This window comes from Stegostoma tigrinum, chromosome 25 (genome assembly GCF_030684315.1).
Source record: "Stegostoma tigrinum isolate sSteTig4 chromosome 25, sSteTig4.hap1, whole genome shotgun sequence".
Lineage (NCBI taxonomy): Eukaryota > Metazoa > Chordata > Chondrichthyes > Orectolobiformes > Stegostomatidae > Stegostoma > Stegostoma tigrinum.
The window spans coordinates 48,251,863-48,267,710 of record NC_081378.1 but is presented as its reverse complement, the minus strand read 5'-3'; the positions used below and the strand labels follow the sequence as shown (position 1 = coordinate 48,267,710).

At 41.0% G+C, this 15,848-nt stretch overlaps 2 protein-coding genes across 5 annotated transcripts in view; one reads left to right on the top strand and one right to left on the bottom strand.

The window, feature by feature from the left end:
• The window catches only part of dnai7 (dynein axonemal intermediate chain 7), an 82,877-nt gene extending 67,308 nt beyond the window's left edge, over window positions 1–15,569 (top strand). For 3 of the 4 annotated variants that reach the window (XM_048554092.1, XM_048554095.1, XM_048554091.1), the window contains 5 exons: window positions 693–873; window positions 1,895–2,109; window positions 8,941–9,099; window positions 12,925–13,038; window positions 14,029–15,569. In XM_048554092.1, the coding sequence (XP_048410049.1) occupies window positions 693–873; window positions 1,895–2,109; window positions 8,941–9,099; window positions 12,925–13,038; window positions 14,029–14,316 (957 nt within the window). In that variant the 3' untranslated portion in view covers window positions 14,317–15,569. The remainder of the gene's footprint in view (window positions 1–692; window positions 874–1,894; window positions 2,110–8,940; window positions 9,100–12,924; window positions 13,039–14,028) is intronic. The other variant, XM_048554094.1, reaches the window with a different exon arrangement.
• lrmp (lymphoid-restricted membrane protein) overlaps window positions 14,268–15,848 on the bottom strand; it is a 153,502-nt gene continuing 151,921 nt past the window's right edge. The window contains exon 39 of the mRNA XM_059654704.1: window positions 14,268–15,000. Within this exon, the coding sequence (XP_059510687.1) occupies window positions 14,757–15,000 (244 nt within the window). The 3' untranslated portion in view covers window positions 14,268–14,756. The remainder of the gene's footprint in view (window positions 15,001–15,848) is intronic.

Genomic DNA, 15,848 nt, shown 5'->3' with positions numbered 1-15,848 from the left:
AGCACAAAAGCTGACATTTCAGGCCTAGATCCTTCATCAGAGCTCTGATGAAGGGTCTAGGCCCAAAACATCAGCTTTTGTGCTCCTGAGATGCTGCTGGGCCTGCTGTGTTCATCCAGCCTCACATTTTATTATCTTGGATTCTCCAGCATCTGCAGTTCCCATTATCACTAATTGCAACTTCAATTTGAGTGAGCTTTCAATTGATTGTTGGTCACTACAGCTGCAGCTGTTTAACACTGGGTTAATGTTGAGCCACAAGTGTTTGTGTGTCTGAAATTCTAGGTGCAACATGACTAACTAGTCCCTTTCCACACCTTCTGGATGGGTGTGATTGGTGGAAGTTTACCACACTGATCTGACAGTCATTTTTTTGGGACACTGTTTCAGACTAAATGTTCTTTGAACCGCATCAAAGATTGCAAAAGCTTGAGTGGTTATGGGCATAATTCACTTAGGTTTCAAATTTCTTGATTTTTAAAAAAATATAGATTTTTGCCCAGATTATACTAATGTGAGCAGAAAACCAGGTGGAAACTTCAGCTCTCCAGTTATAGTTGTATAAAAGATCCGAATAATCAAGAAAACATACATCAACTGACTTCTAGTACTTGAGTGCTTCATATTAAAAAGCACGCCATAAATAGTATAAACATTATTACTAATGAATAAACATGTTACATTCATTTTAGCTGAAAGATACAGGATTGGAATCTGCTCCCTATCCACCAGAGTCAACCAAGGAAGACAGTCCCACCCCAGATGAAAAGGAAGGTGAAAACCGTCATGCACTGCCTGCAGGAATCACACTCAAACTCCCTTCAAAAGCATTGTTCTTTGAACAGCCTAAGCCTGCTCGATGGAATCAACGAGGTATCAAATTCACATGGTGAACAATTTAGAAAAAAATCATACCGTGCACCAAGCAATGTAAAATCTAGAGCCAGATTCAAACCTGCCAGCAGAGTGAATTGGAATGGGCCCTCCCAGAGGAGAGAGTCTTAATTTTCTTTGCTGTGGTCAGGGTTATTTCTTCATCTGTCATCATATCATTGGAGTGAAGCTGTGTACTCATCGAATTGTCCCTCGCAGAGTTCAATGTTTCCAGAAAACATTTTTCAGTCAGGCCTTTTCAGTCATTTGGTGGGAGGGGATGCAGTATGTCAGCATTGTAATTCTTTCATCATTACTACAATTTTTTATTAAGCCACCCAGCACCTCATGTTCATTGTCAAACATTCACGCAGAATCGATCCTTGCCCCCACAATTCCTGCTTGCCACTCTGGCGCAATCCATAACCAGAGACTCTTTTGCCACTTTTCCATATGAATATAATAGGTGATTATTCCCAGCCTTTTGGAACTGGACTGGGAAATGGGGATGCTGGCTAAAGAGCATGGGAAGCCATCAGGTGGGGAGTACAAGATCTCCCCACCACTACGTCAAAGCGCCAATGACCGGAATTGGGGCAGTATGGCCACTCACCTTGAGGACATTTAAGTGTTTGCTGCACTGTGCAAAGTTAGTAACCACTGCATGCTTCTCAGTGAGCTCCATTGATAGAAGTTCCTCCTTTATCACAATCACCTCCTCCATGCCCAAATCATTTCCCAGGACATGTCCCCCCCCAATCCAACTCTTCTGACTTGAGTTCTGTCATTGACATATTCTGTTCCTGGAGGTGCAGTCTCAGCAGTTAGTGGTGGCACTCTTGTCCTGGTGATTGGGTGGCAGTTCTTGGGGTAGTGGTTTAATTGGCTGTTGCCAGCAATATACCATCTGATACCCATCTTCAATCAAAAAGGGCTCAGCTCCACTTTCATCTCTGGTGGTGTGACTTCACTGTAACAAGAAGGTTCAAACCCAGAGTAATATATTTATTTTTCATTTTAGAAAAACACTGGAGGACGGATGGCATTCACAGCATCACATTTGAGCCAGGGGAACAGATATTGTCCTTTAAAATGGACACATTCAATATTTTCACTCTGATACAGAGATATCATGTCAATATGCCTTTCCAATCCTGGGTACTTAAACCTGGGGCAGAAAATGAAGCTATTTTAACTGTTGTTGCTGCTTTTACCAAAGTGGAAATTAGAATGAAGGTACATTTTATGATTATGCTGCAATTTAAATAAGACCTATTTTTCAGTAAGAAATTGTGGTACTGCATTCACTATATTTGGTAAACCGTGCTTACTGTTACAAGAAAAATGACTATATAAGTTGCTTGATTGTGTTTAAGAACACAACAGGTTGGGCAATTCACCGTTAGAGCAAGTAATTTTAAAGCTTTACTACGACTGACCTTCTAACAGCTTCAATCGTGAATCTCCGTTACTTATCACAGCTAACGTCCAAGTTACTAAAAGCTTATCGCAAAACACTCAACATTATATTCCTTTGCCACAGTGTTGTTTAATCTTGTAATACTTTCATAGAACATAGAACATAGAACAGTACAGCACAGAACAGGCCCTTCAGCCCACGATGTTTTGCCGTCCATTGATCCTCATGTATGCACCCTCAAATTTCTGTGACCATATGCATGTCCAGCAGTCTCTTAAATGTCTCCAATGACCTTGCTTCCACAAGTGCTGCTGGCAACGCATTCCATGCTCTCACAACTCTCTGTGTAAAGAACCCGCCTCTGACATCCCCTCTATACTTCCCTCCAACCAGCTTAAAACAATGACCCCTCGTGTTAGCCATTTCTGCCCTGGGAAATAGTCTCTGGCTATCAACTCTATCTATGCCTCTCATTATCTTGCATACCTCAATTAGGTCCCCTCTCCTCCTCCTTTTCTCCAATGAAAAATGTCCGAGCTCAGTCAACCTATCTTCATAAGATAAGCCCTCCAGCCCAGGCAGCATCCTGGTAAACCTCCTCTGAACCCTCTCCAAAGCATCCACATCTTTCCTATAATAGGGCGACCAGAACTGGACGCAGTATTCCAAGTGCGGTCTAACCAAAGTTTTATAGAGCTGCAACAAGATCGCACGACTCTTAAACTCAATCCCCCTGCTAATGAAAGCCAAAACACCATATGCTTTCTTAACAACCCTGTCCACTTGGGTGGCCATTTTAAGGGATCTATGTATCTGCACACCTAGATCCCTCTGTTCCTCCACACTGCCAAGAATCCTGTCCTTAATCCTGTACTCAGCTTTCAACTTCGACCTTCCAAAATGCATCACCTCGTATTTATCCAGGTTGAACTCCACCTGCCACCTCTCAGCCCATCTCTGCATCCTGTCAATGTCCCGCTGCAGCCGACAACAGCCCTCTATACTGTCAACGACACCTCCAAACTTCGTGTCATCTGCAAACTTGTTGACCCATCCTTCAATCCCCTCATCCAAGTCATTAATAAAAATTACAAACAGTAGAGGCCCAAGGACAGAGCCCTGTGGAACACCACTCACCACTGACTTCCAGGCAGAATATTTTCCTTCTACTACCACTCGCTGTCTTCTGTTGGCCAGCCAATTCTGTATCCAGACAGCTAAGTTCCCCTGTATCCCATTCCTTCTGAATGAGCCTACCATGGGGAACCTTATCAAATGCCTTGCTGAAGTCCATATACACCACATCCACAGCTCGACCCTCATCAACGTTTCTAGTCACATCCTCAAAGAACTTGATAAGGTTTGTGAGGCATGACCTGCCCCTCACAAAGCCGTGTTGACTGCATTTAATCAAGCCATGCTCTTCCAGATGGTCATAAATCCTATCCCTCAGAATCCTTTCTAACACCTTGCAGACGACAGACGTGAGACTTACTGGTCTGTAATTGCCGGGGATTTCCCTATTTCCTTTCTTGAAGAAAGGAATTACATGTGCCTCTCTCCAGTCCTCAGGTACGACTCCAGTGGAGAGCGAGGATGCAAAGATCTTCGCAAGTGGCGAAGCAATTGCATTTCTTGCTTCCCAAAGCAGCCGAGGACAAATCTGGTCCAGGCCTGGCGACTTGTCAATCTTAATGTTTGACAAAATTTTCAGCACATCAGCTTCCTCTATCTCTATCCATTCCAGCATGCACACCTGCTCTTCAAAGGTTTTATTCACTACAAAGTTCATTTCTTTCATAAAGACAGAAGCAAAAATCTCATTTAGGGCTTCCCCTACCTCCCCAGACTCCACACACAAGTTCCCTATGCTATCCCTGATCAGCCCTACTCTTTCTTTGACCATTCTCTTATCCCTCACATAAGTGTAAAATGCCTTTGTGTTCTCCCTAATCCGTTCTGCCAAGCCTTTCTCGTGCCCCCTCCTGGCTCTCCTCAGGCCATCTTTGAGCTCCTTCCTCGCCTGCCTGTAATCCTCCAGAGCTGAGCTTGACCCTAGCTTCCTCCACCTTATGTAAGCTACCTTCTTCCTTTTGACGAGCTACAAATATTAATGGAATACACCAGTAGGTTGATATTTAATTATGTTAGTGAAGCATTTGATTGCATTGTACAATGTAAGCAGTTTTGGGCTTTGTCCACTCTTAATGTTTTGTAGCATAAATGGACTTCGTAGCAGAGGATTGCAGAACCTGGGGTTTGTAAAACTCTGCCAGAGGAACATGAAGATTTATCAATTTAAGATTGTGAATGAAGTGTGTCTCTGTTGTTTCCCAGTGGCAATTCTAAATTTTTGACACACATCAGGAGAGCAAGTGGTTGGTGTACACTGCTGTTACCAGTCATTTTGACTATTGTGATAGTCGTCATTGCAAGCGCTGGCTCTCGGCTGCATGCTACAGTGTGAAACCAGTAGCTCTGAGGCAACTAACCAGTTGAGTGATGTAATAATATGTTTGCTACTCCACTAAATTGTTTAATAGCCCCAATCTTCCAGTGGATTGGGGAAATGGTCTGATAAGATCAGGAGACATTTTTATTTTTGTAGGCACAGGAGGAACATTCATAGTTCTCCAAAAGAATAAAAGCTGAACATTATTATCATAGAGATTGCGTATCTAGCTTGATCTTAAATTCATGTATGCTTCCTTTATTTTCACTAACGAGTTCCATCTCCTAACTATTCTTTAGGTTCTCCTAAATTTTCTGCTGGGTTTATTAATATTCATCTTACATTTATGATTACTAACTTCTCTGCACAAGTGGAAATATCCTTTTTATTTGTACAATGTCAAACCCTACACAATTTTACAGACCTCCATCAGGCCTTCCTTCCTTTCTTAGAGAAAAGAGCTTCAAGATGTTCTGTCTCCCTTGATATATTTTTAGACCTGATATTTGTTATTTTTCTTGTAAATATATTTTGCACCTTCAGTGCCTTTGTATCCTTATCGTAATATTGACACCAGCTCTGTTTACTCTGAGTGTGATAGGAACAAAATTCTATACAACTTTAGCATAAGCTGTATCAATGATCAGAGGTATAGATAGAGTGGACAGCCAGAGACTTTTTCCTAGGGTGGAGGTAGCTATTACGAGGGGGCATAGTTTTAAAGTGAATGGAGGTAGATACAGGGGAGATGTCAGAAGGTGTTTCTTTACTCAGAGAGTGGTAGGGGTGTGGCATGTATTGCCAGAGAGGGTAGTAGTTTCAGCCTCATTAAGGGCATTGAAGCAGCTATTAGATGGGTATAGGGATGATAGTATAAGGTAGGGGTGGAGGTTAGATAGACCTTAGGATAAGGGTAAAAGTTTGGCACAGCATCGTGGGCCAAAGGACCTATACTGTGCTGTACTGTTCTGTGTTCAATTTTCTAAGCCCTCAGCTTTTCATTTCTAACACTGTATAATTTAAACCTTCATAATCTGTACTTTTTACAATAGCTTTACTAATCTGCCTTACTCATTTTAATAACTTGCATAGCTATAGAAATTACTCACTGATATGTTTCCAGCAGCATTCCGTTTTTGATTTATATAGTTCCAGGTTGTTGGTTGAAGTAAAGCATTACAACGGCAAATCAACAAATATCACAATAAAATGGTCACAGCAGGATTACTGATGGTAGAAATATGACTGAAAAATTGTAACAAAAACCAGCTTGAAATATGTACCTCAGCATGCAAGACGTAAGGGAATTAATGTACAAATAGTTGAAGTACTTTTTTTGTGTGGTTAGGCAACTTTTAAAGGCATTGTGTCAAACTAACAGTAGCGTTTGGGAATAGTGCTTGAATTTTCCTTTTCCATAATGGGGGGGCTGGGTTAATGATGGGTTATCAGTGAGGAGGAGGTTGATTTTTGACAGGATGTAGAACAGTTTCAGTTCTTGAACAGGCATAGATTACAGCTGGAATACTTAATACATGTGAAAGGTGCAATTTATTTTTGGCTTATTTGTAAGAGTCTAAGTTGAACCCTATTGATATTACCATTCAGTCTTTTATACTTCATTACATATAAAATGAAAACCACCTCCAATATTTTTGAAACTTTTCTATCACTGAAATATTTTTGTCTTCCAGTTTTATGCAATGCAAATCCTTTTAATTAGGTTCCAATTAAAAGTCATTGTAAAAAGTTCCACTTAGTTCCAGACCTCATTACAGCCTCGTTCCAAGCATGGGCAAGAGAGTTGAGTTCGAGAAGTGAGAGAAGTGTGACTGCCCTCGAGATCAAGGGTGGATGATGGCTCAGTGGTTAGCACTGCTGTCTCTCAGTGCCAGGCACCCAGATTCGACAGCAGCCTCAGACAACTGTCTGCTTAGAGTTTGCACGTTCTCCCTGTGTCTGCGTGGGTTTCCTCCCACAGTCCAAAGGTGTGCTGGTTAGGTGGATTGGTTATGCTAAATTACCCATAGTGTCCAGGGATGTGTAGATTAGGTAGGTCTGGGTGGGATGCCCTGGGGGGGGGGGGGGGGGGTCGGTGTGGACTTGTTGGGCTGAAGGGCCTGTTTCCACATGATATGGGTTCCATGGAAATAGCATTTGACTGAGTATCAAGGGCCCTTTTGCAAAACTAGAATCAATAGCAATTAGGGGAAAACTCTCTGCTGGTTGGTGTCATACTTGGCACATAGGAAGGTAGTGGTGGTTATTGGAAGTCAGTCATTTTAGCTCCAGAATACCTCTGCAGTGTCCTGGGTCCATGCAGAGCCAGCCACTCATCTCATGCATTGCGCTGACAAGAAGGTTCTCAGATTGCCTAGTGCTCACATACTTTAGTACTTACTTCACTTCACTCACTTTAGGGTCAGCGTCTGTCCACTTCACATTGCTTTAAGGTGCACCAAGTTGGTTTGAGGCTGCCAACCTCTGGTTTAGTGTTTGGAGATAAAAAGCTGACAATTTATGACAGTGGAAGGTCTGAACAATTATCTAGCAGTCAGACAGGGGGTAGATATGTCATTGTATGGCTATTTCTATTGCAGTTGACTGGGTATATAGTGTTTCGACCTCCATTGGCAAACAGCCAGAAAATTTAAGCGCCCTCCTCCATACCAACTTATCTTCTAGCATCTCCAGCTTTCAGTCCTGGAAGCAGGGAACTAGCTTGCCTTTCATCGGAGGCATTTTCAGGCTGAGCACTACAATTTGAGTAAATAAAGCTGCAAGACGTGGAAGGAAGGAAGGTCCCAGCAGTGGCAAATGTTTCTGCCTCTCTACCCTCACCATATGATTCCCTGAGAAACATGCTCAAAAGCTTGGTTGCATTATTAATGAGGTGAAAAGCAGAAAATTGTATGAGAAAATGACACTACAGAACTCACTCACCATCCCACTTGTAACTATTTTTTTCTTCTCTGGAATTGTAATCTCATACAACTGAATGACTTTTATCCCATCATCTCCTGTGGTACTTTTCAGCTGTTATCTCCTCCAACAAGTCACCTGTGCTGTCAATTAATCAAATTACGGCAAATCCCTGGCAAGGGCAATGTGGACAACTAAAGCTAAGGAGAGCTAGGCATGGAGAAAGATGGAGGAAGGGGGCACAATCAAGATGGTTTGGAAGGGGAGAGGAGACACTCCACCTGCTGCTGTGTCCACCTTTCTCTGAAACACTTGACAGTAGTGTTGGACACCTCACGCTCCCTCTCCAAGGGTACCCGGGAATGATCAAAGATGCAGAAAAAGGGACAGACTCAGCAACTCTGGCCCCTTCCACAGTCCACAGTCTGAACCTGTTAATGGTCAACTTGGTCAGCCCAGGTGCAAACCCATGACAAGCTCCTCCAATTTGCCCATACCCCTTTGCACTGGATGTCCAAAGATCAGGAGCATGGGGCTGAAATGCAGCAAACAGCTCAGCAAAGATTTTTGAAAAGTAAAGGGGGTGCAATTGTCCACAACCAACACATACACGATCCATGGATCCCAAAAATACTGCAAAATAAATGTTTAGATCAGGACTCCATGTACATCCTAGTTACAGGACAACTGTTTGCAGCAGTGTCCAGTCCATGCCTCTGATGTAAAATGTAGCCGACCTTGCTTGGGGAACTCCTCTGTCTGGCAGTAAAAGAGAACATGAAGGCATGTCCATTTGGTGAGTAAAGATTTAGAAGTGGATGGTGTGCATCAGGAGCCTGCAGAGAAAACTTCTCCATGCCATGCAGTGGACAGGGGTCACATCCACAAGGCAGCTCAGGGAGGTTCTGGAAATCAGGGTCAATGTGAAATTCCATCCGAGCAGGAGTACCATCCCAATTGTACTGTAAATGGGAAAATTCAGCCTGTATAGTTTTACCTTTACATTTGAATTAGGCATGTTAACCCATTTCCAAGCTGCATTCAGCTGCCTGAAACAAAAAGTAAAGTGTGAAAAGATATCAGTTTCCAGCATTACGCAAAATAGATCATTATGAAAAAAAGAGGAAGAAAGTTCATTAATGTGATTTGTATCAGGACAACATGAGGCTATCTGCCATTTTAATTGTTTTTGCATAAGTGAGGAGCTCTTTGTATTTTTGTCCCTCATTAGTTCCTCGCTGCCTCAGTTGGTATTTTTGTTAAAACCCCACAGGACCTGTGCCAACTATGTCCTGTCCCAGTGGAAGACAATCTCTCTCACTTAAGAGGGAAGTGGATGACTGCTTCAACTCTAATCATTTCAATGATAAATGCGGGATTGAACATTTTTCCTGGAGCTCATTCTGAGAAATATGTTAAGACAATTGAAAAGGTGAGTAGTTTTTTTTTAAGAAAGAAAAAGAATATTAACAGCTGTTGCACTCAGTCAGGTAATACAGTACAATTTGAAGCCAAAAACAACAATGTCTACTGAAATACTCTCAACACCTATCTTGAAAATTGTCAGGAGCAATATTTTCAAATGTGAAAATCTTTAGAACTGGAGGGAGGTACTGCATTCTAAGTTTCACATCGTTGTTAGTCAAATGCAAAATATCACTCCCATTAAAACAATTATTTTTGGCTAAGAAAAGCATAATTCTTTGAAATTGTGTAAGCATACCTATACAGCAAATACCAATTTAAAATGACATCAGAAGCCCTGAAATTGTTTTCCAAAAAGACTATAAAAACAGCTGAACCCCACAATCACAGCATAGTCTCAAATCCCTGTGCAGTCAAACTGTACTCCACAGAAATTTAAGATGCCACCTTTTACATGGTTGAGTGCCCTGCCTAAGTACTGCTAAGTGTTGCTTATAACCCAGTGATGGGATCTAGATTCAGTAGCGACTGCAGCTCTCAACACTGCAATAGAAACATTGTTAAATCGCTACATTGTTCCAACAGGATTCAGGAATTGTACGTTCATCCAGTCTGTACATATGAACATCTATCTTGTCATAAAAGTGCTTTATCAACCTGTTCAGAATTACTATCACACAATACTGTCTTCAGTTCTCTCACTTGAGGAAGTGGATGACTGCTTCAACTCGAACTGTTTCAATGATAAATGCAGAATTGAACATTTTTCCTGGAGTTCATTCTGAGAAATAATTCTGCTCTCCCTGCTAATAGGAAGGATGTTCTGAAACTTGAAAGGGTTCGGAAAAGATTTACAAGGATGTTGCCAGGGTTGGAGGGTTATGAGCTATAGGCAGAGGTTGCATTCCCTGGACTGTCAGAGACAGAGGGATGACCTTATAGAATTTTATAAACTTATGAGGCACATGTATAAGTGAATAGCTGAAGTCTTTTCTGGCTTGGAGTTTATAACCTAAGGCATAGGTTTAAGCTGAGAAAGGAAAGATTTAAAAGGGACCTAAGGGACAATGTTTTCATGCAGAGGATGAATGAGCCACCAGAGGAAGTGGTGGAGGCTGATAGAATTCTAACATTTAAAAGGCATCTGGATTGGTGTATGATTAGGAAGGGTTTAGAAGAATGTGGTCCAAAGTCACTTCACCTGACAAAGGAGTAGTGCTATGAAAGCTTGTGATTTCAAATAAACCTGTTGGACTATAACCTGGCGTTGTGTGACTTCTGACTTCATCCATCCCAGTCGAACATTGGCACCTTCACATCATGGTTGCCAAAGTGGGGGGTGGGTGGGCGGGCTGCAGGTGGTGAACTCCAAGGTAACAATTTGCCACCATTGGACTCCAACTGAGTTACTTGTGGTCGTGCTCTGCTCATCACCTGCTGCTGTCACAGCAACTCATTCCCGTGTCTCTCATGTCTGTACTCACCTCCACTCTCCAGGTTACTGCCCATAGCCCGTTCCCAGCTCTCACCAATCTCATTCAGAGGTTGCGATAATTTTCAAACCTCAAAATGGTGGTGTCAGTGGGAAAAGGTTTTGGAAACACAGCTATAAAAACCTTCCAGAATACATAAAGCTGCAAGTAGTCAGATGAAGATGCTCTTAGTGAAATGCTAGGCATCCGGGTTCATGCAGTGAAACAGCAACAAAGCTTTTCAGATGCAGTTGGATCCATTACACAAGATTTCAGTTAAACTTTTTCAGTCAGTGAGGTTACAAAAATATTGTTAAAATGTTGCAAACTGCAAATGTACTTTCTGAAAATAGAGATACGGTTTAATGAATATGTAGATGAATCTCTGGGCTATGTTGGGATGAAACTGACCTCAATAAACAAGTGATAGAGACTGAAATTACAGCGAATCAAGATAAAGATGTCAGCTACAAGATCCTCTATTCACCAAATCAACATCCTGGAGGCTACCATTAAAAAGGAGATATAATGGTTAATTAAAGTAGCATTCAGTAAAGTTGTTTGAGGGAAAACTGCAAGGAGCTGATATGTTGGTACCTAATAGTTTAAAATAATTTAGTGCAAGGATATAATATTTCTTAATTATATTCACTAAAAAGGATTTGTACACACTAGGATGAAGCTAGGCATTGTAAAGTTTGTATTACTTTGGGCAGCTTTCTTTCGAAATAAAGAGGCAGTGAATATTTCCAAATCTCCACTCTGCTCTATACTGAAAATAAAACTTGCACCCTCCACCCTCTCTTTCTCCCACCACTCTAGGTAGGAGAAATGCTTGAATTTACCTTTACACATTGAAGGCACTTAGGAGGATCTTGACCAATTCAACACCCTCTTTCAGCAATTTGTTCACAATTGAGAGAAGTTTACAATTTACCCTTTAACTCTGGAAACTGCCAGTTACCAAGGTTGAATTGGCGGCACGGTGGCTTAGTGGTTAACACGGCAGCCTCACAGCACCAGGGACCCGGGTTCAATTCCCGCCTCAGGCGACTGTCTGTGTGGAGTTTGCACATTCTCCCTGTGTCTGCGCGGGTTTCCTCTGAGTGCTCTGGTTTCCTCCCACAGTCCAAAGATGTGCAGGCTAGGTGGATTGGCCATGCTAAATTGCCTGTAGTGTTCAGGGGTGTATGGGTTATAGGGGGATGGGTCTGGGTGGGATGCTTCAAGGGGCGGTGTGGACTTGTTGGGCCGAAGGGCCTGTTTCCACACTGTAGGGAATCTAATCTAAAGTCTCAAATGTTTTTGTGAACGCTCTCTACTATTTGTTTAGCGTAAAAAGGCATTCATTGTTTTTTTTTCTACCACAACAATTCTCAAGCATCCTCCTTTTGAAATTAGAGTCATAGAGTCTTCTTTTACTATTGAGCCTACACTGGCCTAGCTACACTAACCCACTGTACAGCATTTGTTCATTAGCTTTCAGGCTCGTAGCCTTAAATGTAATGACTCCCTCTGCATTATACGATTCAACTTTACCCCTAAAGCTTGCTGATGCTGGTCTCCATTTCAATCATTAAAAACTGAAGTTAATAGGTTTTAGATGCATTAAAGATAGAGGGATGTGAGACAAAGATCAGAATTGGGATACTGATCAGCTGTAATGCAGTTGAAAGCCAGAAGTGATTTGAGCAGTTGAATGGGCTATAACAGCAATCAGATACGGAGTTCATTTGTTTTTTTTAAAAAAACTGGGACATGCTGGTCAGCACAGTAACAGCACTTTACTGCTCTTTTTATATTAAATGACACTCCAGTGTGGAGTGTTATTGTGGAGGAGGCGCAGTTACCTAGTCTGTAGGTCAGAAAGCTGAAAGGTCCAATTGCAGTGGACAGAGCCAAGACCAAGATCACGCAGCTTTGAGATCACTCTGGAGGGGACAATGGTGTTGAAGGCAGAGCCATAGTCAACGAGCACGAGTCTGATGTAGGTATCTTTGTCTTCCATTTTCCACCCCAACTCCAATGTCACAACTAATTTGATACCATCTGGGCCACACTTTACAAGAGATCAAGATTAAAGTGACAAGCATGGAGAAAAGTGTTTCAGCTGTAATAGGAAGGACAAAGTCACGGGGGCAGAAGTCATGGCGGATGGAACCAAAAAAAATTTACTGTTTATTCTAGAAAAGATCATAGAAGTCTAGCAAGGAGGGAATGATAGAAGTGGAGGGTAAAGTTCTAATTGAAGCAAAACACTGAGCTTGTTAATGGTTGATGAGGAGTAACAACAATTGCATTTTTTACTTCAAGTAAAATGTCTCGGCTGATCATACTTAAAAACTATGTTTTGTACACAGAACAAGGAGATGGCTCAGAACACATACGTGCAGATGGCCCTGGTGAGTTCTGCAATAGCTTTTAGATCCAGTAAATGGAACATACACTCTGAACCTGAAGAAATATTGCTTCAGGTAAATACAAACAATAACTTGCATTTATATAGCACATTTAATGCACTAAGATATTACAAGGCAGTTCTCAGTGTCATCAGATAAACATTTTTAAATGAAGCCAATGTAAAGGACAGGAAGACAGGTCAGTCATTCATTAAAGAGATACACTAAAATAAAATCTGACAATAAACATTTATCACTCTCCTACCATTAAATAGAATATTTAGCAAATTTTAATTTGTGTATTTATTTTTTTGAATATCTTGCTTTCACCGATCCTTTACCTAGTAAGAAAAGGAGTTCAGGTGCGGAAGCCAGGGGAATTTCAGTCAGGCTGAGTCCACTTATTGGTTTGACATTTCTCCATTCCTTTCTGGCACCATTCGATAGACACCAATCATCTAAATAGCTCAGTTTTCCATTACACACAAGCAAAAAACTGTTTCACCATTAAAATTTCATTGCCTGATGACTTCATTGCTATCTTAGGATGATCAAAACAGCACTGTTTTGGCACAGATGCCCATTACTGCTGGAGGAGCAAAACAGGGCTTTATTTAAAATTTGACATAGCAATTAAAACATGTAGAGCTTCTTTCTCAGATTCCTGGGCCATGGTCAGGTTGCCAACGCACCCACTATCCTCAAAAATAAATAAAGCCAGTAAGTCAGCATAATATTAATGGAGGAGATTTAAGTGTACCACTTTTCATTGAGCTTAATAAATAATATTAAATAAATTAGATAGGTAATCTGGAACTTGTATCGAAGAACCATAAATACACAGTGCATTTAATAAGTAGTAAATTTGTGGCCCTTAAGGATGTATTTTAGATTGTCATTTGACCTAGCAAGGAAGAATAGAAATAAAACTATGAAGCAAACCTTTCATTTGAACTTTCTACACAAAGTTTTGTGATGGTTATTTGAAGTATGTAACCTGTGCTGGAAAAACTGTTCAGATGAATTTATGCAGCAGTACCTACACTTTCCTCTGTTTAATCACAGGCTTGTGAAAGTTTATCTGGCGAGATGATATCAGAGGATGACTGGTCTCTGTACATGTTACACCCAGAGAGGTGTCACAAATTGAAGATGAAGGAATCAAATGAACAGTTGTCAAATGAAATAGCTGAAAATACTGATTTTTACTCTAACTTGTACCACATGATGAGGGGCTTAGCCAGTGATGTCGCAAAGGAGAGGATTCTAAATGCTGACCATCTCTTTGTTGGTTCTGTGCAAGAAATTCTAGAGGCCACGAAGGTGGTCACACACACAGTGCAGGTTAACTGAAGACTTTATTGAGTATGATTTACACAAGTACATCTAAACTTATTAACTTCATAGACATGTTAATCTTGCTGCTTTTTACATTAATATTTATCCATTTAAAAACGATGATTGGGAACTTGACATAAAGAACAGCCAAAATATTTTACCTGTTTTAGTGACCAAATTTGTCTTTAATAGGCAAAAAATTAGAGTTGAACAGCTATTGTAAAATCACCTACTGTATCATAAAAAATTTTTCAAACGTAGAGACAATCCAGAAAAGTGTTTTGACCACTATTTAATGTTTTCCTGTGTACCATAATTTGTCAAAGCTAAAATCTTAAACAACGTACTTTAGTTTTAAAATAATCCCATTCCGTTTTGAGCCACTCAGCTGAAAATCAAGAAGAGTCTGAGAGTTGCAATGCAGAGCCCACTTGGCTGGGAAATGGAACTGCAAGTTATACAGGGGGCTGCCCATTGTGTCGAAGTTCTGTGTAAGGCCATAGAAACTGCTGTATCGCTTTCCAGGAGTCCCCAGAGACCACGGAGGCAGCATCAACAGATGTGTGGAATGTCCAGCCAATGAGAAAGCTGCCCAAAATGCTTAGTGAGAAAAAAAGTATAATAGGCAGCCAAGGCAATCGGTCACCTTTGGAAAACGTATCCCACAATTCCACAAGATGCCGCGATATCCCTCTATAACTGAAACAGAATAAACAGATTGAAAGGTCAAACCATACATCATACACACTGAACTTTCTCTAAGACTCAAAGCAAAACCCAATGGAGGGAAGATTTTTAAACTGCTAGGAAATATACTGACTTGAAAATAGTCATCACTAAGATAGAAAAAATTTTGAGCATTAAGTGGATCAAGGCATTTAATCATAAGCATGGGGTCAAGTGAGTGGACAGCGTTGAGCCATCATTTATCAAAGAACAGAGCAGACTCATTGCACTGTATGGTCTTTTCTTGTTCCATTTCATATGTTCGCATATGCGAACCTCATGCCAAAAACAAGAATAACGTTAATGCTTAATTTCACAGGAGTTCCTGGTTTCGATGAGTGGACCTAATCCATAACATTTATCTCCATCACCTCACTTCTACCAAAAGATCCATTGCATTTTTCCAACATTTTTAGAGCATTTTTAAAAAGCTTTACTCAACTACACCAACAGGAAAGTGGAGAAAACAAAGAAAGATGAGGTTAGGGAGGAACGTGGTGAAAAATGAATGGCTATGTACAAACACTGTCAAAATGAATAAAGTTTCTACAACAAAACTGTAACGTTCCCCGTCTCCATCTCTCTCACCTTAATTATACTCGTCAACTCATCAGAAGTTGCTGATCTTTGGAACTGGAAACGCCCCAACATATAGCAGGCCTCTATATCAATGTTATGTAAAGTCCAAAAATAGTCAGCTTTTAATTTGTATAGCATCTTGAATGCAGTAAAACATCTTGAGGGGCTTCACAGGTTCAGAGGAAATCATACTTGACAAATTTATTAGAATTTGTTTAGGATAACAAGCAGAAGAAATAATG